General features: G+C 46.8%; 1 protein-coding gene across 1 annotated transcript; it reads left to right on the forward strand.

Annotated features, from left to right (window-relative positions):
• Positions 1-73: 73 nt before the first annotated feature.
• LOC124793614 (octapeptide-repeat protein T2-like) lies at positions 74-19,453 on the forward strand. The gene is made up of 3 exons (XM_047258038.1): positions 74-115; positions 436-1,224; positions 19,268-19,453. Exons 1-3 carry the CDS (start codon positions 74-76, stop codon positions 19,451-19,453), a joined length of 1,017 nt encoding a protein of 338 aa, XP_047113994.1.
• The last annotated feature ends 5,969 nt before the right edge of the window (positions 19,454-25,422 follow it).

The following is a 25,422-nucleotide window of genomic DNA, read 5'->3' on the forward strand; positions in this document are numbered from 1 at the left end:
CTGGTGCTGGTGCTGCAGTGAGCTGCCGTCCAACGTTTAGCCCGCTTTTATCGTCCCTCTCTGGCAGGAGGAGATGCCACGCCGTCGAAAGATCGTTTATCAGGCTGATAAAGTAGTAATTAGCAGCACCCTCAAGAGGTGTTATCAAATGATTAAGTCCACATTTCAACTACATTCTACACATTAACTGGCGAACTTCGGCGACTTCGAAAATTTTCAGACATTAATTTCAATAGTTTTTTTTATGTATCGCAACCAGCAACGTATCACAATGCTCAGTGACTTTTTTTTAAAGAAGTATCTGCCATCTAATGATCACAAAAGTTCACAAACATAGCAAGTCTCCCAATTCTTTGTTTCCAGTTAGAGTGCGCGCGCGAGAGAGAGAGAGAGAGAGAGAGAGAGAGAGAGAGAGAGAGAACGCGCGCGCGCGAGAGAGCGAGAGAGAGCGAGAGAGAGCGCGAGAGAGAGAGCGAGAGAGAACGCGAGAGAGAGCGCGAGAGAGAGAGCGAGAGAGAGCGCGAGAGAGAGCGCGAGAGAGAGCGCGAGAGAGAGCGCGAGAGAGAGCGCGAGAGAGAGCGCGAGAGAGAGCGCGAGAGAGAGCGCGAGAGAGAGAGCGAGAGAGAGAGCGAGAGAGAGCGCGAGAGAGAGCGCGAGAGAGAGCGCGAGAGAGAGAGCGAGAGAGAGAGCGAGAGAGAGCGCGAGAGAGAGCGCGAGAGAGAGCGCGAGAGAGAGCGCGAGAGAGAGCGCGAGAGAGAGCGCGAGAGAGAGCGCGAGAGAGAGCGCGAGAGAGAGCGCGAGAGAGAGCGCGAGAGAGAGCGCGAGAGAGAGCGCGAGAGAGAGCGCGAGAGAGAGCGCGAGAGAGAGCGCGAGAGAGAGCGCGAGAGAGAGCGCGAGAGAGAGCGCGAGAGAGAGCGCGAGAGAGAGCGCGAGAGAGAGCGCGAGAGAGAGCGCGAGAGAGAGCGCGAGAGAGAGCGCGAGAGAGAGCGCGAGAGAGAGCGCGAGAGAGAGCGCGAGAGAGAGCGCGAGAGAGAGCGCGAGAGAGAGCGCGAGAGAGAGCGCGAGAGAGAGCGCGAGAGAGAGCGCGAGAGAGAGCGCGAGAGAGAGCGCGAGAGAGAGCGCGAGAGAGAGCGCGAGAGAGAGCGCGAGAGAGAGCGCGAGAGAGAGCGCGAGAGAGAGCGCGAGAGAGAGCGCGAGAGAGAGCGCGAGAGAGCGCGAGAGAGCGCGAGAGAGAGCGCGAGAGAGAGCGCGAGAGAGCGCGAGAGAGCGCGAGAGAGCGCGAGAGAGCGCGAGAGAGCGCGAGAGAGCGCGAGAGAGCGCGAGAGAGCGCGAGAGAGCGCGAGAGAGCGCGAGAGAGCGCGAGAGAGCGCGAGAGAGCGCGAGAGAGCGCGAGAGAGCGCGAGAGAGCGCGAGAGAGCGCGAGAGAGCGCGAGAGAGCGCGAGAGAGCGCGAGAGAGCGAGAGAGAGCGAGAGAGAGCGAGAGAGAGCGAGAGAGAGCGAGAGAGAGCGAGAGAGAGCGAGAGAGAGCGAGAGAGTGTGAGAGAGTGAGAGAGAGTGAGAGAAAGAAACCATCGGAGACACCAATTTTGTAACATTTTGGAAAGTCTGAAATGTCCCGTTACGTTTTCGAATGTCTTTTCTCCTATACCACGTCTTTTTTGGCGTTCACGTAACCAGGTCAGCCGTAGCTCCTTGCATGGCCCCTATATACGGCTGCGGTCACAGTGGCTCCAATATCTGTGGATTCCGCCGCCGACGGCCGACATCGGCCGGAGACAGCCGTTCTTTCCAAATCAGTATACCCTTATGTGTGTGGCTACACTCTAGCCGATCCTAACTCCCGACCGTACAGACTTCGGACGACAGTCGGTGAAACTGAAATCAGTTTGTTTTGTTCAGTCTAATCGACCGACGTTCTCGCACACGAAACATGCAACGCGAGAAACGATAAGTTTAGTCCAACAGAGTGTTTTTTGTGGCATCATGAGGATGAAAATATCGTAACCGAGTAATAGTTCGGAATCTAAGGACTGAAATCGCAGGTTTATTCGAAACATCGAAGAGGTAAAATCTTAAGTAGAAATTTTAGGCATAGATTATAAACCTCAAAAAATAATTTGTTGTAGTGCAAAAGGTGGCGTATCTTATATGCTTACAGGTACTGCACTGGATCTTTTTTGTGGTAGGTCGTCATTAGTAGTCTACAAATTATTATTACTGCTTAATAGCGTTTTATGTCAGTATGATTCTGTTTATATCAAGTGGTTTGCAAATGTGGTGTACAGTACGTTTTTCCACTTAAGTGCTTAACTCGAAGGTTTTCCGAGTATCTTACGCTACATTTTATGCTTGTATTTCCGTCGTGTACTAAATGACAGTCGTTGAAGGTCAATCGACGCACGCCTGCACAGCTTTAAATAAATACAGCAAAACAGTGTGTTTGTAGCTTGCTTTTCAAGGTCACCATGAATAAGCTCGACTATGTAACGGAACGTTTCCCCCGTTATCTCATATATTCTTAAAAGTTTTCTGGTTATTTCGATAACTGAGGGCAGAGTGTATAGACAGGAAAGCTCATTCACAAGCATTCGGTGTATATTTAATAGCAGAAGCCGTTATGCAGCATTCGTATCCAAACACAGAGGCGTCGTGGTATCCACCCCACTAAGAGGTTAAAATCTAACCTATTTCATACATAAAATAGATTCCAACCTAACCTCCTAGACCATACAAACACGGTCAGGCTGAACGCCTTATACACACTGTCCGGTGAGTGCAGCACGGTAGAGGTTCGCTGCTTTTTTGGGGTGGAATTATATGGGGCCGACGTACTCCGCTGGTTTTAATGGAAGGCGCCGTAAGGGCTGTACGATACGTGAATGCCATCCTTCGACCAACAGTGCAACCATATCAGCAGCATACTGGCGAGGTATTCGTCTTCATGGACGACAATTAGCGCCCCCATCATGCACATCTTGGGAATCACTTCCTTCAGAAACTTTCTGGCAGATTAAAACTGTGTGCTGGACGGCGACTCGAACTCGGGACCTTTGCCTTTTGCGGGTTAGTGCTCTACCATCTGAGCTACCCAAGCACGACTCACTCCCCGCCCTCACAGCTTCACTTACGCCAGTACCTCGCACACTCAACTGCAGAGTGCAAATCTCATTCTGGAAACATCCCCCAGGCTGTGGCTAAGCCATGTCTCCGCAATATCCTTTCTTCCAGGAGTGCTAGTTCTGCAAGGTTCGAGGAGAGCTTCTGTGAAGTTTGGAAGGTACGAGACGACGTACTGTCAGAAGTGAAGCTGTGAGGCGTCAGTCGTGCTTGGGTAGCTCAGATGGTACAGCCGCGAAAGGCAAAGGTCTCGAGTTCGAGTCTCGGTCCGGCACACAATCTACAAGGAAGTTTCATATCAGTGCACACTCCGCTGCAGAGTGAAAACCGCATTCTGGAGACTTCCTTCAGGGTAACAACATCGCTCGACTAGAGGGGCCAGCACGTTCTCCAGACATTAGCTCTATCGAACATGCCTGGGATAGATTGAAAAGGGCTGTTTATGAACGACGTGACCCACCAACCACTCTGAGGTTCAAATGTCTCTGAGCACTATGGGACTTAACTGCCGAGGTCATCAGTCCCCTAGACTTAGAACTACTTAAACCTAACTAACCTAAGGACAGCACACACATCCATGCCCGAGGCAGGATTCGAACCTGCGACCGTAGCAGTCGCGCAGTTCCGGACTGAAGCGCCTATAACCGCTCGGCCACCGCGGCGAGCCCACTCTGAAGGATCTGTGCTGAATCGCCATTGAGGAGTGGTGCAATCTGAAACAACAGTGCGTTGATGAACTTGTGTGTAGTATGCCACGACGAATACAGGCATGCATCAATCAAAGAGGACGTGCTACTAGGTATTAGAGGTATCGATGTGTACAGCAATCTGGACCACCACCTCTGAAGGTCTCGCTGTATGGTGGTACAACATGCAATGTGTGGCTTTCATGAGCAATGAAGAGGGCAGAAATGATGTTTATGTTTATTTTCCAGTTTTCTGTACAGGTTCCGGAACATTAAGACCATCTCCCTAAAATCTTGTTAAAAACGTTGGACAATTCACAAAACTTTAAAACCCTAACCACATTCATTTGATCATTACATAAAATAAACGGCTGTTCTGCTAGCAAATCCACCGCGGTCCGCTGGTCGGCAATTAAAACGCTGTCCAATAAAATGTGGCGCACCGTGATGTGCACGCCACAATCATCACACATTGGAGGGTCCATTCGCCGGAGTAAGAATCCACGTGTCACAGAGCTGTGGCCTATGCGAAGACGAGTAAGAAAGACCTCGTCCCGCTGACGTAGCTGGAAAGAAGTACTCCACGGCCTAGTTGTGGGCAGCATGACACGGAGCTTGTTATCGGTCACTTCCAGCCAATCGTCTTCCCACCGAACCATGACTTTGTACCTCAACAGCGACGTGATAGCCACCAAGGGGATAGAGCACCTAATTAGCAGAAGATCACGATACGCTTCCTTGGTTGTTCTATCCACCCTTTCAATCCCCGCAATTCCAATGTGTCCAGGAACCCAACAGAAGACACCACCTTCCCCAGTCGTTGTAGGTATAGGAGGACATCCTGGATAATTTGATTGATTGATTGGTTGGTTTAAAAGAGGGGGGGACAAGAAAACCACAGAGACACACAAGAAACATGAAGAGATCAAAACAAGTGAGCAGATTACCATGGCTGGCTGACCATTAGAATAAACAGGAGAAACCAACCAGTCTGCAACACATTAGAACCTCCACTCTAAAAGCACTAGGGTGGAGGACACAGAGGGACAAAAGGCATGAGCTAAAACTTATATCAAATGATAAAACAAACCCTCACGAATAAAACATAAAACTAAAGCTGCTATTGAGGCATTGTCGCCCAACACCGAAGGTGGGGTGCAGGGAAAGTTAAAAGTCCGCTGCAGAGAGGCTGAAAGTGGGCAGTCCAGAAAGAGGTAGACGACTGTCATTTGTGAGCAACCAGTGACACCGAGGTCGGTCGTCACGACGGAGGAGGTAACCATGCGTTAGCCGCGTATGGCCAATGTGGAGCCGGCAGAGGACAACTGATTCCCTGCGAGAGGACCGCATGGAAGACTTCCACACATTTGTAATCTCCTTAATGACACGCAGTTTGTTATTTGTACTGTTATGCCATTCCGTCTCCCAAAGCCGAAAAACCCTGCCACGTAAGATAGAACGCAGGTCAGTTTCGGAGATGCCCATCTCCAGAAGCGGTTTCCGCATAGCCTGTTTGGCCAGCCTGTCGGCAGGTTCGTTGCCTAGGATTCCAACATGTCCTGGGGTCCACACAAACACCACCCAATGACGGGACCGTTCCAGGGCAAAGATGGACTCCTGAATGGACACTACCAAAGGATGGCGAGGGCAGCACTGGTCGATAGCTTGTAGGCTGCTCAAGGAGTCAGTACACAGGAGCGGATGTGCCATATGGCAAGGAGTGCCGTTCAATATGTCCTCAATGAACATACGCAAAGCTTACGTGACAATCAGCCGTCAAGCCGTCGATGTAAACCACTTCATGAGCCCAGTACATGTCGAGAATCGAGAGGAAGTGATAGCCGAACAGCCGCAGGGTTAACGGAGACCTTAGGGCCATGGGAAAGGTCCAGAAGAATCTGCGGTCTAGGTGTACACCATGGAGGTGTACGTGAATGGACGTCTAGGAGAGGTAGTAACGGGAAGGACTCCAGTTCAGACAGAAGGGACCGAACGCGAACTGCAATCGCAAGCCCTGACCTGGGCCGCCGATGCGGGAGATGAACCGCCGCGGTTGGGAAAAGGAGATGGTAATTCGCGTGCGCAGAACTACGAACGTGTGCAGCGTAACTGGCTAGCAGTTGTGCACGCCTAACCTTCAATGGAGGGACTCCGGCCGACACCAGAATACTGGTCACTGGACTCGTTCTAAAAGCTCCTGTCGCTAGGCGAATGCAACAGTGTTCACTGGGTACACTAAGTCAATTGAGCGTCGAAAACCAGTCCTAACAATCGATATGTCTCTATTATGGGGAGTAGATCGTCATTAAGGTAAAGTTCTGGTTCTGTATCAACGGTACAACGCCGACAGACGTGCATAACACACGACTTTGCGTGTGAAAACTGGAAGCTGTGGGCTAGAGCCCATTACTGCGCCTTGTGGATGGCTCCCTGTAGGCACCACTCAGCAACACCAGAACTGGAGGAGCAGTACGAAATGAAGTATTCTGCCGACAGAGAATGGAGACGGACGGCCCGACAGCTGCTGCTAGACCATTAATGGCCACTAAAAATAGGGAGACACTCAATACAGAGTCCTGTGGGACCCCATTCTACTGGATATTGGGGGAGGGGGGACTATGGGAAGCACCAACTTGGACACAAAAAGTACAGAGCAATAAGATATTTTGGATAAAAATCGGGAATGGGCCACAGAGACCCCACTCATACAATGTGTCAACGATTTATGTCACCATGTCGTGCTGTAAGCTTTTTGTAAATAAAAAGACAGCACTCAGGTATTGGCGTCCGGAAAAGGCTGTTTGGATGGCAGACTCGAGGGAAACTAGATTATCAGTGGTAGAGTGACCCTGGCGAAAACCGCCTTGGAATGGATCCAGTAGGCAACGTGACTCCAGGACCCAACACACCCGCCGAATTATGTTCTAACAGCTTACAAAGAACACTGGTGAGGCTGGTTGGCCTTTAGCTATCCACACAAAGCGGGTATTTTCCGGGTTTGAGCACTGAAATGATGGTGCTGTTTAGCCATTGCGATGAAAAGTCGCCATCCCACCAGATCTGGTTGTAGATGACGAAGTGATGTCGCTTGTAGTCGGACGATAGATGTTTGATCATCTGACTGTGGATCTGATCTGGCCCAGGAACTGTTTCAGGGCAATGTGTAAGGACGCTGAGGAGCTCCCACTCAATAAATGGAGAATTATAGGGTTCACTGTGACGTTCAGTGAACAAGACGGCTTTCATTTCCATCTGTCGTTTGAGGGTGCGCAATGCTGGGGGACAATTCTCTGACACAGAAGCTCGAGCATAGTGCTCCGCGAAGTCCTTGGCAACTGAGTTTGCGTCGGTAGCTAACACGCCATTCATGTTAGTGCCAGTGACAACTATTTGGGGTCTGGTACCCAAAAAGATTTCCGATCTTCGTCCAGACTTGCGAAGGTGACGTATAGCACCCAATGGTCGAGACGTACCTCTGCCAACATTACTGTTTCCGTCTTTTTGTAAGCTGGCTAACGCTGGCACGGAGCCTTTTAACATCAATTAGGTGCTCCAGGGAAGGGTGCCGCTTATATCGCTGTAGAGCTCGCCTACGATTTTTAATGCCCTCAGCGATTTCCAGCGACCACCAAGGTATTCACTATCGCCAGGGCACCCTAAAGAAGGAGGGATTGTTTTTTCCGCCGCAGAAACGATCGTTCTAGTGACCTGCTCAACTACCACATCACGGTACCATGTGGGGAAGATTCAACGGAGACAGCAGATGTGAAAGCTTTCCAGTCTGCCTTGTTTAAAGCCCATCTTATTAGACGTCTGGGGGAATGGCGCTTGGAGAGTGAGAAGAAGATGGAAATGTGATCTCTCCCACCCAAGTCGTCGTGGACTCTCCAGTAGACAGACAGAGGAAGTCATGAGCTGCAGAGGGATAAACCAATGGCCGAGTAAGTGCCATGAGCCACACTGAAATGTGTGGGGGCCCCAGTATTTAAGAGGCAGAGGTGGAGGTGAGACAGGAAAGTTTTGACAACTCTACCTCAGTCACTAAGCATGGTGCCACCCCACCAGAGGTGGGTGTTAAAACCTCCCAAAAGGAGGAAAGGTTAGGGAGTTGTTGAATCACGGAAGCCAATACGTTCAGGGGTACTGCACCATCTGGAGGAAGATATGTTGCAGACCATCCTTATCCTGACAGCCACAGCTTCAAGAGGGGTGTGAAGAGGCACAGATTCACTACATACTGAGTTCAGGACATATATGCATATTCCACCTGACACTATTACAGTCGCTACAGTTCTTGCAATATTCCTTACAGACATGGAGGGCAGGGGTCCGCATTGCTGGGAATCCGGTACCCTGGAGGGCAATGCAGAAAGCAGGTGTAAAGCTTAACAGTTGCCATAACTCAGCCAGGAAGTGAAAAAAAACCGCAGCAATTACACTGGAAAATGACGTTATCGTGAGGGTGGGAAGGCATGAAGCACGTGAGGAGGCAGGTTATGCCTAAGGTCAGCTGCTGCCACTGGTTGAGTATTTGTATCCATTCTTATAGTGGATGAGGCATCAGTGAGATCCAGGTCCTCAGAGGACACTAAGATCTCTGATTCATCCTCTGGTGCAGAATTGGTAGGGAGTGGTGTTGTTGGGGGCATCAGGGAGTCCATTTTCTTAGCAGACATCTTTGTTTGCTTGCCCTCTCGCTTCTCTTTAGGGGTTTGCTGGGAGGACTTCTCTGAAGTAGCTTCAGGCACGGAGGAAGACCGTGAAGATCTTCATCCAGCATATTTTGGCTTCTTTAGCCTCTGGCGAGTGTCTGCTGTGGCGTTAGTGGAGATCTTGGGAGAGTATGTCCAAAGGGACCCTTTCCGCGTGAGAGGAGCCGGAGGAGGCCATTGCTTCTCCAGCTGGGGGGAGGAGATCAATGTCCACTGCATTTGGGGAGGCCTTGCTCTCGAAGTAGGTACTCTGGGAGCGATGGAAAGTGGTTTTCCCCTACCATCAAGGGAGCAGTTGTATTCTGGGGGCTCAGAGGGCCCACTGTTCGTAGTGCAGAGTGTGGTATGACTGGTACTTGTGATGGTAATGTAGCGATGGTAATGTAGCGGCAGCATATGTGGAAGTCAACCAACTGGGGTGTAATCGTTCAGATTTACGTTTAGCTTCTTGGTAAGTCAACTGGTCTAGTGTCTTGTACTCCATGATTTTCCGCTCCTTTTGGAGTGCTGTGCAGACTGGAAATCAGAGAGAGTGCTGCTCTCCACCGATGATACAATTGAGAGGAGGCGCACATGGAGTATCTGGATGCCGTCGACGTCTGGAGTCTCTGCCTCTGCTGGAAGTATAGCAGGAAGAAATGATCCCAAATTTCCAGCACTTAAATCAGCGCGTAGGGGGAGGGACGCATGGTTTAACGCTACAGCAGTAAACCATCGCCTTAACCTTTTAAGGCAATGGATCACCCTCAAAGGCTAAGAAGAAGGCACTGACTGGTAGCAACCCTGTTGTCTTTGGGTCCCCTGTAAAAGCACCAAATGAAATGAACAGCTCGCCATTCTAGATTGGCGCGGAGCTCGTCGTCACACTGCAAGAGGAGGTCGTGATGGAAAATAATCCCCTGGACCAAACTGCTGAGGTCATCGGTCCCTAAACTTACACACTACTTAATCTAACTTATACGAAGGACAACATACACACCTATGCCCTAGGGAGGACTAACCTCTGACGGGGTAAGCGCTGGACAGCGCTGTGAGTTCCCCAAACTTATCCTCATGATGTTAAAAAATATTGAGGCTTCATAGGTTGGTAAAAAGAAGTCCCCATCCATTGTGCTACAGAATAAATACCAAGGTGAATATGGCTCTTCTTTCTACATCCCTCCCATGGTGTAGCGAGGTAGGGAAAGGATTTAGGGTCATATCTGTCAGCATTGTACTCGATCTTGCCGTTCTTAGAGATGCTGGCGCCGTACAGTCACCAGCAAGAGATGGCTTAGTCCGCTTCATTGCGGGTCATCCACCCTGATGCCACCCACTCCGATGAGGGGCTCTCCCTATGGGCGCCACCTGGCACGATGGCTTTGCTGGGAGTCCTGATGCCTCAGGAAGACAGGCATCCACTTCTTGACGTATGTGGGGAGTTTACAGCTCAGGCACCAGCAGTGTGATCCCTGTATTGTCAGGTGACTACCACCAAATAGGTACATGACAGCCCCACCACAACGAACTGGCTACCATGCTGGATACTGGACGCAGAGAAATAGGGGGGGGGGGGGGGGCGAAAGAGGACAGGAGACAACGGAAGATGATGACATACCCCGGAAAGTGCCCTCAGCCAAATAGTTGAATTGCAGGTGGAGATGCAAAGCCATGACAAGAGGTTCAGGAGATCTAATCTAAGGGCACTACGGATAACTCATGCACCACGTAAGACGTCCTTCCCCATATGGTCCGCACTTGTGTAGAATTTGGAAAGTGGCAGGTCAAACCATTAAATGGGACTTGAATTTATAGGGCCGAAAAGTGAGAGGCTTTTTAGTTGACTCTTACGACAGGCAGGGGGGGGGGGGGGGTAAGAAACTGGGTTTTTTGTCATCAGTCTACTGACTGGTTTGATGCGGCCCGCCACGAATTCCTTTCCTGTGCTAACCTCTTCATCTCAGAGTAGCACTTGCAACCTACGTCCTCAATTATTTGCTTGACGTATTCCAATCTCCGTCTTCCTCTACAGTTTTTGTCCTCTACAGCTCCCTCTAGTACCATGGAAGTCATTCCCTCATGTCTTAGCCGATGTCCTATCATCCTGTCCCTTCTCCTTATCAGTGTTTTCCACATATTCCTTTCCTCTCCGATTCTGCGTAGAACCTCCTCATTCCTTACCTTATCAGTCCACCTAATTTTCAACATTCGTCTATAGCACCACATCTCAAATGCTTCGATTCTCTTCTGTTCCGGTTTTCCCACAGTCCATGTTTCACTACCATACAATGCTGTACTCCAGACGTACATCCTCAGAAATTTCTTCCTCAAATTAAGGCTAGTATTTGATATTAGTAGACTTCTCTTGGCCAGAAATGCCTTTTTTGCCATAGCGAGTCTGCTGTTGATGTCCTCCTTGCTCCGTCCGTCATTGGTAATTTTACTGCCTAGGTGGCAGAATTCCTTAACTTCACTGACTTCGTGACCATCAATCCTGATGTTAAGTTTCTCGCTGTTCTCATTTCTACTACTTCTCATTACCTTCGTCTTTCTCCGACTTACTCTCAAACCATACTGTGTACTCATTAGACTATTCATTCCGTTCAGCAGATCATTTAATTCTTCTTCACTTTCACTCAGGATAGCAATGTCATCAGCGAATCGTATCATTGATATCCTTTCACCTTGTATTTTAATTCTACTCCTGAACCTTTCTTTTATTTCCATCATTGCTTCCTCGATGTACAGATTGAAGAGTAGGGGCGAAAGGCTACAGCCTTGTCTTACACCCTTCTTAATACGAGCACTTCGTTCTTGATCGTCCACTCTTATTATTCCCTCTTGCTTGTTGTACATATTGTATATGACCCGTCTCTCCCTATAGCTTACCCCTACTTTTTTCAGAATCTCGAACAGCTTGCACCATTTTATATTGTCGAACGCTTTTTCCAGGTCGACAAATCCTATGAAAGTGTCTTGATTTTTCTTTAGCCTTGCGTCCATTATTAGCCGTAACGTCAGAATTGCCTCTCTCGTCCCTTTACTTTTCCTAAAGCCAAACTGATCGTCACCTAGCGCATTCTCAATTTTCTTTTCCATTCTTCTGTATATTATTCTTGTAAGCAGCTTCGATGCATGAGCTGTTAAGCTGATTTTGCGATAATTCTAGCACTTATCAGCTCTTGCCGTCTTCGGAATTGTGTGGATGATGCTTTTCCGAAACTCAGATGGTATATCGCCAGACTCATATTCTACACACCAACGTGAATAGTCGTTTTGTTGCCAGTCCCCCCAATGATTTTAGAAATTCTGATGGAATGTTATCTATCCCTTCTGCCTTATTTGACCGTAAGTCTTCCAAAGCTCTTAAATTCCGATTCTAATACTGGATCCCCTATCTCCTCTAAATCGACTCCTGTTTCTTCTTCTATCACATCAGACAAATCTTCACCCTCATAGAGGCTTTCAATGTATTCTTTCCACCTATCTGCTCTCTCCTCTGCATTTAACAGTGGAATTCCCGTTGCACTCTTAATGTTACCACCGTTGCTTTTAATGTCACCAAAGGTTGTTTTGACTTTCCTGTATGCTGAGTCTGTCCTTCCGACAATCATATCTTTTTCGATGTCTTCACATTTTTCCTGCAGCCATGTCGTCTTAGCTTCCCTGCACTTCCTATTTATTTCATTACTCAGCGACTTTTATTTCTGTATCCCTGATTTTCCCGGAACATGTTTGTACTTCCTCCTTTCATCCATCACTGAAGTATTTCTTCTGTTACCCATGGTTTCTTCGCAGCTACCTTCTTTGTACCTATGTTTTCCTTCCCATCTCTGTGATGGCCCTGTTTAGAGATGTCCATTCCTCTTCAACTGTACTGCCTACTGCGCTATTCCTTATTGCTGTATCTATAGCGTTAGAGAACATCAAACGTATCTCGTCATTCCTTAATACTTCCGTATCCCACTTCTTTGCGTATTGATTCTTCCTGACTAATGTCTTTAACTTCAGCCTACTCTTCATCACTACTATATTGTGATCTGAGTCTATATCTGCTCCTGGGTACGCCTTACAATCTAGTATCTGATTTCGGAATCTCTGTCTGCCCATGATGTAATATAATTGAAATCTTCCCGTATCTCTCGGCCTTTTCCAAGTATACCTCCTCCTCTTGTGATTCTTGAACAGGGTATTCGCTATTACTAGCTGAAACTAGTTACAGAACTCAATTAGTCTTTCTCCTCTTTCATTCCTTGTCCCAAGCCCATATTCTCCTGTAACCTTTTCTTCTACTCCTTCCCCTACAACTGCATTCCAGTCGCCCATGACTATTAGATTTTCGTCACCCTTTACATACTGCATCACCCTTTCAATATCCTCATACACTTTCTCTATCTGTTCATCTTCAGCTTGCGACGTCGGCATGTATACCTGAACTATCGTTGTCGGTGTTGGCCTGCTGTCGATTCTGATTAGAACAACCCGGTCACTGAACTGTTCACAGTAACACACCCTCTGCCCTACCTTCCTATTCATAACGAATCTTACACCTGTTATACCATTTTCTGCTGCTGTTGATATTACCCGATACTCATCTGACCAGAAATCCTTGTCTTCCTTCCACTTCACTTCACTGACCCCTACTATATCTAGATTGAGCCTTTGCATTTCCCTTTTCAGATTTTCTAGTTTCCCTACCACGTTCAAGCTTCTGACATTCCACGCCCCGACTCGTAGAACGTTGTCCTTTCGTTGATTATTCAATCTTTTTCTCATGGTAACCTCCCCCTTGGCAGTCCCCTCCCGGAGATCCGAATGGGGGACTATTCCGGAATCTTTTGCCAATGGAGAGATCATCATGACTCTTCTTCAATTACAGGCCACATGTCCTGTGGATACACGTTACGTGTTTTTAATGCCGTGGTTTCCATTGCCTTGTGCATCCTCATGTCGTTGATCATTGCTGATTCTTCCGCGTTTAGGGGCAATTTCCCACCCCTAGGACAAGAGAGTGCCCTGAACCTCTATCCGCTCCTCCGCCCTCTTTGACAAGGCCGTTGGCAGAATGAGGCTGACTTCTTATGCCGGAAGTCTTCGGCCGCCAATGCTGATTATTTATCAAAATTTAGGCACTGGCGGGGATCGAACCCGGTACCGAAGACGTTTTGATTATGAATCAAAGACGCTATCCCTAGACCACGGGTACAAGTTAAGAAAGTGGTATAAGCACACGTATTCAAACACAGAGGTATGTAAACAGGCAGAAAACGGCGCAGCCGTCGGCAATGCCTATATAAGACAAACGGTGTTTGCGCAGTTATCAGATCGGTTGCAGCTGCTACAATGACAGGTCATCAAGAATTAAGCGAGTTTCAACGAGGTGTTATAGTCGGCTCACGAGCGATGGGAAACAGCATTTCCGAGATAGTGTGGAGATTTCCCGTACGATCATCTCAGGAGTGTACCGTGAATATTAGGAATCCGGTAAAATAACTCTTTAACATTGCTGTGGCCGGAAAGACATTCTGCAAGAACGGGACCAACGACCACGGAAGATAATTGTTCAAGGTGAAAAAAGTGCATCCATTTCGCAAATTGCTGTAGATTTCAATGCTGGACCATCAACAAGTGTCGACGTGTGAACCACTAAACGAAACAACATGGATATGGGCCTTCGGAGCCGATGGCCCTCTCGTGTGCCCTTGATTGCACGACAAGGTTTTATGCCTCGCCTGGGCCTGTCAACACCGACATAGTACTCTTGTTGACTGGAAACATGTTGCCTGGTCGGACGTGTCTGTCTTCAAATTGTATCATGCGGGTGGACATGTACGGGTATGGGGACAACCTCGTGACTCCATGAACCCTGCATGCCAGCAGAGGACTGTTCAGGCTAGTGGACGCTCTGTAATGGTGTAGGGTATGTGCAGTTCAAGTAATATGTCTAGATATGACTGACGGGCGACACATACGCAAGCATCCATTCTTGTCCATTTTGCATTCCGATGGTCTTTGACGATTCCATCAGGACAATGCAACACCCGAGAATTGCTACAGAGTGGCTCCAGGAACACACTTCTGAGTTTAAACACTTCCGCTGTGGTATACAAAATTGTTAAGGCTTTCGTGGCCACTTGTTGACAAACTGCCTATTGGCTTCTGTCTCGGGTTCTTCGGCCGGTCTTGCAACGTGCTGTTCAGAAGGTATCTCCACCACCTCGTGCTCTTACGGATTAAGGGACAGCCCTGCAGGGTTCATGGTGTCAGTTCCCTCCAGCACTACTTCAGACATTAGTCGAGTCCATGCCAAGTCGTGTTACGACACTTCTGCGTGCTCTCGGGGGCCCTACACGATATTATGCAGGTGTATCAGCTGCTTTAGCACTTCAGTGTATTTAGTTCGGTGCGCGCGTTCGTATGTGTGTACGAGATTGTAGCAATCAGTTTTGCCAAGAATATCTTGCTGTATTAAACTGGTTTAACAATAACGTCGTAATACTAAATGTTGCTACTTCTCTGTAGCCTAATACTTGTGTGTGTCCGAAGTTACATGTTTACGGCGCGACCGTCAGTTGTTACGTGATAGCTGCCTCAGGAGCTGAAAACCATTAGCAAAAAAATTATGGCAGATATTGAAGGAAGTTTTTTTGTTCTTATTCTTATTATTATCATCATTACTATTAGCTTTCTAAGCGTTAGGTTGTCTGCAGAAAGAAACAGAACACTGTTTTCTGGTGATTAAACTTTTATGTTGCTATTCCATTTCTGTATCGAATTATTTATCTTTTCTTTATTCTATGATCAGTATTTATTATTAAAATAATCTCATCATAAAAGGAAGTCGAACAGCAGGTATTTTACACAATAAGCAAAGCTGTAATTGTGAACAATTGAAGTCAACTGTTTGATAAAATTTCGAGAAAACTGGCAAAAATCCATACTTTACTGCTACTTTTATTTCGATGCAGAGTCTCTTGAGCATTTTAAAACGTGAACTGGCTAATATACACAGAGCTGCTGTAAGCCGGCGTCATCGTGTGTGCAACGTGTTCGCACAGGCGTTACTTGGGCACAGGTGAGGTCTGTGGACTGTTCCAGACGCCCTTAACGTTGAAGGCTCGCCATTTCATTATCTTATCGTGGAAAATGTTATGTATCATCCGCTCTCTGAGTCTCAAAAGGCTGTTATTGAAAGAGCGTCGTTAGTTTAATCCTAAAAAATAGAGAGTACGTAAACTGTACATTTGCTACCAAAGTTGGATGGCCGTCAAAAAAGTGTAAATTTTTGTTAGGGTCAGTCCCATCCACAGTAGCTACTGGTATGTCAACAATGCCTGAACGGTAGGATCTGAACACCGTTGTCGGCGTATGTCCAGCAGTAGCTGGTTAGGAATAAGGAGTCCGTCTCGCCTCCCTTATGCCAAACAGGCATGATACTCTCATGATCCGTAACGTAGAGGAACGTCGTCACAGATGGGCCGCACTAACATTCTAATTTCGATGTACTTCACAACGACTTTGCCTCGTCTAGGAATTGGATTAACAGCTTCAAATAGTGAGCAGTTGTGAGGCATTACTTAAGATGTGCAATTTCCAGTTCTCAGTACTAACTTTCCAGCAGTAACCACACGACGCGGTGCAACTGTAAGTTGTCCGTAAGCACTGAGTGCCTCTATGTTACGAATCAAGAGCGACTTCATACGAAGGCGCAGTGGAAATGTGACACACGCCAGGCAGGTTATTGTCATCCGGACTCGCCTTCAGATGATGCGGCCGCGTCACACATTCGTAGTTAATGACGTAATTGGCTTCAGGTACTCGTCGTTTCTCGTGTCGCTGATGCCTGTAAAATACATCGCATTCATGTAGTCTTAGACACTAAACACAGGATGTCATAGACAAGGAGTCAAATTCTGAAACACTACACTGTAATTGGATATTTTTGGTGCCGAGTGTTTGGCTTTCTAGTGGCAGGAACAGACGTGCAGCAATTTCTGATGCAGTAACCGCACCTTAAATTTTACCTGCGAGATACAAGTAGTGCTACAGAGGAAAGGAAGCTTTTATAATATCTATATCAATAAGCATGATTAAGGCGATACAAATGAACGAAGGAAGCTTGAGAGAAACGTAATTACATTGTTTCCAACGTGCGGGTGTTTTTTGGCACGACTCAGATCTGTAATAAAATCACTTTTGACTTAAGGTATCAAGCAACAGCTGTGTTTGGTAGTTCTGCTCTATTAATTGTAGGCTCTTCCGATCTGTAATCACAAGCCATTAATACTGACTTCTGCAGCATATTCGGATCGACTGTCAAGTGATCTTGTCAATCAAATTTACAGTTCAGGAAGCCTTAGTATGACAAGTTGCCTAATAACCTATCTGTTTTACAGGGAAGATGGCTTAAGGCTGAGTAACACGTGATTAAGCATTATGTCTTTGAAAGGTAAAGATATAAATATAGATTTTAAGAGATATAGAAACAGAGTTCAGTGTTGGACGTTCTACCGATGTTGAGGTCATTAGAGAGAGCTTCTGTTGCAAAGAATGGGGAAGGAATCCTGCCATGTACTTTGCGTGGTGGCACTACTGATTTCTCCATCACGTGGCTTCCCATCACACTTCTACGAAAAGCGACTCCTATCCCTTCGCTAATAAACCACCTGGCACGATTACAGTTACGAGAGTGAATGAAAAATAGGCATGGCATTTCGCAGTGGAAATAATTTGCCACTGGGAATATTTTTCCAGTAATGACACACGATGATATTTAAGGAGCGTACGGAACATCAGACCAGCTTTATGACTCACTTGAAGAGTATATGTAAAACAGTATACAGAGTGTCATTCTTAAGACAAAGATATCTTCAGATGTAAAAGTAACTTCTGGCGTACTCCAAAGGAGTGCTATAGGGCCATTACTTTTCGCAACATATACGAGCGATATGGTGAATAACGTGAAGTTTTATTTGACTTTTCGATGAAGATGCTCTTGTATAAAGAGAAGTAGCAACGCTAGAAAATTTTAGGAAAATGCAGGAAGACCTACAGCGGGACGACGCTTAGAGCACGGGTCCACCAGTTGAAACAAATGCTACCTGTTGCACATACGCGGACAGGCGCGTTATTTTAGTATTACACGATTTCAGAACAATCACTGGAGCCACTTACATCCCTAAATTATGTATTAGGATATGGATACGAAGCGATTTCAAGTGGAAGGATCACAAAATTAATCGCAGGTAAGGCATACGCCAGACAGATCCATTGAAAGAATCCTCAATACGTCTCCATGCACGAAGGACGTAATATACAAAATTCTTGTTGGATAAAAACTAGAATATTGCTCGTCATTGTGGGATTCATACCAGTTAGGATTGACAGAAGAAACAGGCAAGACCCAAAGAAACCTGGCGCTTTTCTTCCTAGGGTCATTTAGTAAGCGTGAAAGCATCATTGAAATGCTCATCCAACTCTAGCGGCAGGCACTACAAGAGAGGCGTTGTGGTGCGAGGTGTGGTTGCTGATAAAACCCAGAGTGGATGTTCCCGCAAGAGTTAAATGAATTATTGCTTCCTCCTAAGTGTACCTCGCGGAAAGACCAGAAAGGTAAAATTGGAGAGGTTACAGTTTACACGGAGGATTAATAACAAGCTTTATTCCTGCTGAACATCCGACATTAGAATAGGAAATGGGGGTGGTGGGAATGACAATGGTACACTGCGTACCCTCCGACACACAACGTGGATTGAGGAGTATGTATGTAAATACACGAAATTTCGTAAAGGATAACACACGAAACGTATGTCACGAGTTAGTGACGCAAGGTAAGTTGAACTCAGGTGAAACTGAAACCTGCTGCTGCTCTGTACTGGACAATGCGCCTCCGTACAGGTAACACCATGATCTGTCGGCAGCAACAGTTTATATATATAGTTCTCTGCAAACTCTCGAGGTTTTTTTTTTTTTTTTTTTTTTTTTTTTTTTTTTTTTTTGTAAAGTAGCGATCTAATGTTACCAATTTCCCCATTTTCACATTACGACACAGATATAACTCATCTTTGCCCAACAAAATTTTAGTTATGCCACGGGTTGATTGTGTCTGGCGTACGGTAATTCTGCGACTGTCTTCATCAGACACCTGCGGATTCAAGAAGCAATGAACTGTGGACTTCGAGTCAAGAAGCCTGGTGAGCAGTGACTCGTAGACACTGAAATTCGATGTCTTGAAGCAAAGTTCTTATTACAGTTCTATCACGAAATGGGCGACGTGTACCGGAAGGATGTGTGGTCTTAGGAGCTGGAATGCTTGCAGCAGCTAAGAGTAAGATCCGTTTTAGTAACGTACCATTCCTGAGGAGAATTTCCGACCACGATGCTACTGTAACGAATATGGTTAACATGTGGGGAACAATTCGTGGAGAGAATTACGACAGTACCATTAGAATGACGATGGATAGTAAACGCAAAAACATATGAAGAAAGCGGAAGGTTTATTTTTGTCAGATCAGATAGTAGATACCACCCTCCGGAAGAAATCTATATTTAGCACTATTTATCGATAATGTGCAATGCGATGCATCCATCGTGCAGCCGCCAACTTACGAAATAAAAAATACTAACTTTCTGAAGAAGTCCCACGGGTGAGCTTCCGGAAATCTGGACCATATGTCAGAGCGGTACTGACAAGAAGTGAGGCTCAAATTCAGATCCATTAAATTGACATATAAAAAGTAGGCGAACTTTCAGAAAACTTAGGATACTGTGCAGCGCGACGTGGTACTACCTGGAGGCGGCGAGCGTCGCCTCCGTGTGGTGCAGCAGGAGCCGCTCGTGCCGCCGCCGGCGCCTCAGCCGCAGCTGAAGCACGCGGTGGCCCTGGATGACGGTCGCCCACGCGGGACACGCTCTGTTCGCTGCCAACAGGGAAGTGCTGTCCAGTTTCCTACGGAGTGAACATATCTTCCTGGAATAAATTACAGTCGCACGGAAAGCTAAGCTGTCACGAAAAGGAAGAAACAGATTACCCTGTACAACAGGATACTTTACTTCACACACGTATTTGGATGGAATTTGGAATGGAGATAGCTTATATACTGAGTTAACACACTACCTTATACGCACCTACCTACCAGACGAAATGGGTGAAAGGGTAACACGACGCGCGAATACCCATACTTTTTGCATTCAGTATTTTAGACTGAAAGCTCTCAGAGACTTGCAACATACTTTACACATAATATCAAACCTTTATGTAACATTCTCTCGCTGACGACCTCCACAAAATGATGAAAGGAAAAAAGTTTAATGATTCTTACATTATCTGTGTTCATTCAGTAAAACCGCTTCATGAAGCATGACATTTTAATTTATTACTTCTTTACTATGAACTGTATTAGAGACGCATTTTACAGATAGTGTTCACATATACTGGACGCACGGGCAAAATTATATCACTGTACGACTGATGGTTCAGGAAGTATGGCGTCAAATATTGGGGTGCGTGAGAACTTCCGCGTCATGCATGACGCTGTAATATATTACTTCTTTACTACGTCTATTCACAGCGCAATTCACACATAGCAGCCGCATTGCCCACTGGACGTACCTGCAAAATAGTATCATTGTGCGATACACAGTTCAGGAGATACGATGCCATAAACATGAAGCGGCGTGGAAATGAAACTGCAAGTTTACTTTCTCTTAAGTTACTGGAGAAATGTGTGTACAAAAATGTATGGATATGTGAAATTAATGTGATACACGTGTACACAGGAAACCATGGGTAAAAAGCTCGTCCTAAGCCCAAGAATAGGTTTCACAATATTTGATACGTTAGTTATGATCTGGAAAGAAATACTGTAGGGGCTAAGAACAAGCAAACTTCTGTTGGGCTGGGAAACATAACGTGGAGAGAGAAGAGGAGTGTAGAAACGAACAAGGAGAGTAGAGATGGACAGAGTGTGACAGGAGATGAGGAGCAGCCAGACAGTACGGCTGGAGGGGACAATGGAGGCAGATGGAGAATGCAGATAGAGAGAGGGATGAGAGGGATGGAGAGTGTGGGGGAAGGGGAATGAAAGCAGGACAGAGACTGCTGAGGTTGGAGCTTAGCAGCGGGATGGAGACTGTGGGAGGAGAAGGTTAGGAGTGGAACAAATTGTATGGAGAAGAGTTTAGAAGTTGGACAGATACCACGGGAATGGAGGATGAGCAGGGTGAAGGAGAGGAGGAACTGAACAAAGGGCAATGACCGGGGCACAGGCCAGAGGGAGGAGAGCGGGACCGGGCACAGGCCAGAGGGAGGAGAGCGGGACCAGGATTAGTTGGTTGGGGCGAGAACGGACCTAACCACGTGGTCGTTGGTCCCTCTGACCTTGGAATAACTGAAACCAATAAAATCCCATATTAGGAAAGTGAACTATGATGCCCATAAAATGATAAACTATTGACTGGGAAGGAAGGGAAAGGATGGAAGAAGAGATGAGGGGAAGAAAGTTACTAATGACAGGGATGTGAAGGAAGAAGCACAGGAGACAAGAGAGATACTCATGACATAGCAAACCCCATAAGGAAAGGAGTGTGAACACAGAGGGCCGGAGTGAACCACCAAGCCCAGTTGAAGCCAATCCAGTCAAGGCGAAGGTGGGAGTAAAAGGGTCTGCCATGCCCTCCACTCATCTATAAGGTGGAAGCTCTCTCCAGTAAATAAAGCCATAAGAACACCAATCGCGAATAAAACATAAAACGAGATTCGCCACGTAGTCACTGTCAGCCAACACCATGGGTAGCCGAAAGTCCGTTGCAGGGCGGCTAAGTTGGGGCAGTCCAATAAGATGTAAGCCACAGTCAACATCGCATCGATCCACAATCCACAATGACAGTGACGGGGTGACGGGGGGGGGGGGGGGGGGGGGGTCCCCCACGACGCAGGAGATAACCATGTGCAAGCCAAGTATGGGCGATGCAGAGCCAGTATAGGACAACAGAACAGAGGCCTTATGAGAAGCCCTTAAGGAAGACTTCCATGCAGTTGTAGAATCCCTAATCGCCCTGAGTTTGTTCGGCGAAGAAAGTGTGCCATTTTGCATCCCGAAGACCCAAAACCTTGTAATGTCCCCACAGAAAATACCCTCTACCACGCACCAATTAATCATTTTCAATCAAACCATCCACATTCATTCACTTTGGAAAAGTTATCCGATCTGTTTTCTCGTAATATATGCGGCGACAGCTCGACGACGCCAAAGTATTTTCTAGTGCGTTTATTCTTTGAAATATATGCATATATGCATTCTCCAAGGTTGTTAGAGTGGTAACTAGGACAGCTTCTGGAGTATCTATTGAGGGACTGACGTGTTTCTGAGAGATACATATTCTGCTTTTCTTCTCGCTAAAGCGAGCAAATTAACATTTGTGCCGCTAGCGGTTTGTTTGAAGAGAAAGAGACTGTAGAAGGAAAATAATTAAGGCGTGGAATCACCGGAGATCTGGAAATTTAATGGAGATGGATTTAATACACAATTTCCTCCATAAATAAGGTTTGTGACCTTTTTGTTCTGGAGTGAATGAACGAATGAGTTTTTTCTGAGTCATTTGATGATCACGTTGGCCCTGTAATTAGTGGGGAAGTTTCAGTTGTGTCGAAGAGAGCCTGCAATCACTGAGTGTGTTAAATCGTCCAAAAAGGCTTCGTACACATCTGGAATTCGCAATCTTTCATAAAAGGAACAAATTGTCCAAACGATTGATTTTCCCGACTGACTGCAGTGTTTAACAGTAATAATAAATGTAAAGATCTCTTACAGCAAGCCAGTCGCTGATTACCAAGACGATGGACTCCACCGAAGATCCTATTTGGCTGATTTCACGTAATGAAATATTATATTAAAAACTGTACATAGACAAAGGAGAGAAAGAGAGAGAGCGAATGAAAATAGAGATAATGCTAGTAATCCCCCATTAGTCTAATTTTTCGCCTGTCTTATCACGGATCAGCCAAGAACTGGGTGGGCCTTACTTTACTGTATAGATTTATGTGTGAAGGTGAAGGGATCTTAAAGGCAACAGATAGACGTCTATACAGACAAGACATTACACAGAGATAGCGGCTAGCTGCATTCATCATCTATTCTTAGATAAAGAGACGGCAACTTATTATTCGAACATTAAAATGTTAAAATGGCCAATCCGTGACAGGACATGTTTTTGGACGTTGCTAAAATAATTTTGTTCCCGTTTCATGTCAACTACGACGAGCTAACCTAACTGTCGCTTGGAAAAGAGAGGAAAGACTACAAATAAAGCCGGAAGACATCACGCTACGCGCAGAGAAAAGGCCAGATCTATATTTTTATTATTAAAACTTGCTAGTACAGTTGAAGTATACGCTTTTCTGTTTAGTGTTATTTGATATTTGAACATTGATAAATTGTACTCATGTTAGATATAGAAAGTATTTCGATTGAACTGTCCCAGTTGCATTTATCTGTATACGTACATTAAGAAAGTAGACACAGGAGTACTCTTGTGTGAACGGAGTTACATATAGTGATAGTAGTAAAGAGTTTATATATATATATATATATATATATATATATATATATATATATATACACTCCTGGAAAATGAAATAAGAACACCGTGAATTCATTGTCCCAGGAAGGGGAAACTTTATTGACACATTCCTGGGGTCAGATACATCACATGATCACACTGACAGAACCACAGGCACATAGACACAGGCAACAGAGCATGCACAATGTCGGCACTAGTACAGTGTATATCCACCTTTCGCAGCAATGCAGGCTGCTATTCTCCCATGGAGACGATCGTAGAGATGCTGGATGTAGTCCTGTGGAACGGCTTGCCATGCCATTTCCACCTGGCGCCTCAGTTGGACCAGCGTTCGTGCTGGACGTGCAGACCGCGTGAGACGACGCTTCATCCAGTCCCAAACATGCTCAATGGGGGACAGATCCGGAGATCTTGCTGGCCAGGGTAGTTGACTTACACCTTCTAGAGCACGTTGGGTGGCACGGGATACATGCGGACGTGCATTGTCCTGTTGGAACTGCAAGTTCCCTTGCCGGTCTAGGAATGGTAGAACGATGGGTTCGATGACGGTTTGGATGTACCGTGCACTATTCAGTGTCCCCTCGACGATCACCAGTGGTGTACGGCCAGTGTAGGAGATCGCTCCCCACACCATGATGCCGGGTGTTGGCCCTGTGTGCCTCGGGCGTATGCAGTCCTGATTGTGGCGCTCACCTGCACGGCGCCAAACACGCATACGACCATCATTGGCACCAAGGCAGAAGCGACTCTCATCGCTGAAGACGACACGTCTCCATTCGTCCCTCCATTCACGCCTGTCGCGACACCACTGGAGGCGGGCTGCACGATGTTGGGGCGTGAGCGGAAGACGGCCTAACGGTGTGCGGGACCGTAGCCCAGCTTCATGGAGACGGTTGCGAATGGTCCTCGCCGATACCCCAGGAGCAACAGTGTCCCTAATTTGCTGGGAAGTGGCGGTGCGGTCCCCTACAGCACTGCGTAGGATCCTACGGTCTTGGCGTGCATCCGTGCGTCGCTGCGGTCCGGTCCCAGGTCGACGGGCACGTGCACCTTCCGCCGACCACTGGCGACAACATCGATGTACTGTGGAGACCTCACGCCCCACGTGTTGAGCAATTCGGCGGTACGTCCACCCGGCCTCCCGCATGCCCACTATACGCCCTCGCTCAAAGTCCGTCAACTGCACATACGGTTCACGTCCACGCTGTCGCGGCATGCTACCAGTGTTAAAGACTGCAATGGAGCTCCGTATGCCACGGCAAACTGGCTGACACTGACGGCGGCGGTGCACAAATGCTGCGCAGCTAGCGCCATTCGATGGCCAACACCGCGGTTCCTGGTGTGTCCGCTGTGCCGTGCGTGTGATCATTGCTTGTACAGCCCTCTCGCAGTGTCCGGAGCAAGTATGGTGGGTCTGACACACCGGTGTCAATGTGTTCTTTTTTCCATTTCCAGGAGTGTATATATATACTGACAGTAGAACATTTATATGGTTTTAACTAGGGCAATGTTTGGGATGAGTCAAGCAGAGCAAAGCAGCACGCATCAGCCTTCAGCTGTTGGCACTGATAATAATGAAGCAGTAAGAAGTGTTGTAGGACCGATGGCTACAGATAGCGCAACAGAACGCCCTGTAGACACGGCTGGAGGTGTAACAGCAAGTACGCAGCAGGGATTAGATCCATTGGTAATTATCATGAGACAGATGCAGATGATAAACGAGAGCATGAATACTTTGAAAACCGACATTAATGCGAAATTTGCCTCCGTTAATGAAGGGCAGGAAAATCTGAATACCGACATTAAAGCACAATTAGTGACAGTCACTCGAACTCAAGAAGAGATGAAATTAATTCAGACTGAGATTAAGCACCAGTTACAAGACAGTTTTTCCGTATTAGAGCAGCGGATAGAGGCGAAGATCAAGGAACTCAAAGATCAGGCCGAAGAGATGGAACAAAAATTAACTGCACAAATAGAATTGGTGAAAGTACAATGTGAGGAATCTACCCACCGCGTACAGTATCTATTAACATAGATACTGTACGGGAACAAGTGGAAATGGTTCCGCAATTAGTACAAAAGCAAGACGCCATGTCATGTGTAATTGCGCAACTTCCTGAATTGGCACGTACACAGACTAACCTAAAGGAAAGCGTTGAACATCTGACAGAGCGTCAAGACGTTATAGACCACCAAATTAACGTATTAACGGGTAAATTATCCGCAATCACATTAGAAAACAGAAGGCTAATGCGTGAAAACGTTGAGCAAAATGATAAGGCAGCATTCCAGAGTTTATCTGGCAAACAGGAAGAGAATTTGTTTGCGAAAGGACTTGAGGAGGT

The sequence above is a fragment of the Schistocerca piceifrons genome, chromosome 1, assembly GCF_021461385.2.
Source record: "Schistocerca piceifrons isolate TAMUIC-IGC-003096 chromosome 1, iqSchPice1.1, whole genome shotgun sequence".
NCBI lineage: Eukaryota > Metazoa > Arthropoda > Insecta > Orthoptera > Acrididae > Schistocerca > Schistocerca piceifrons.

Coding starts and splice junctions, on each gene's coding strand:
- LOC124793614 (XM_047258038.1), top strand. CDS start 74: ATGCCACGCCGTCGAAAGATCGTTTATCAGGCTGATAAAGTA. Junction 116..435: donor TTTATCAGGCTGATAAAGTA/GTAATTAGCAGC, acceptor CGCGCGCGCGAG/AGAGCGAGAGAGAGCGAGAG. Junction 1,225..19,267: donor GCGAGAGAGCGCGAGAGAGC/GCGAGAGAGAGC, acceptor GATACTGTGCAG/CGCGACGTGGTACTACCTGG.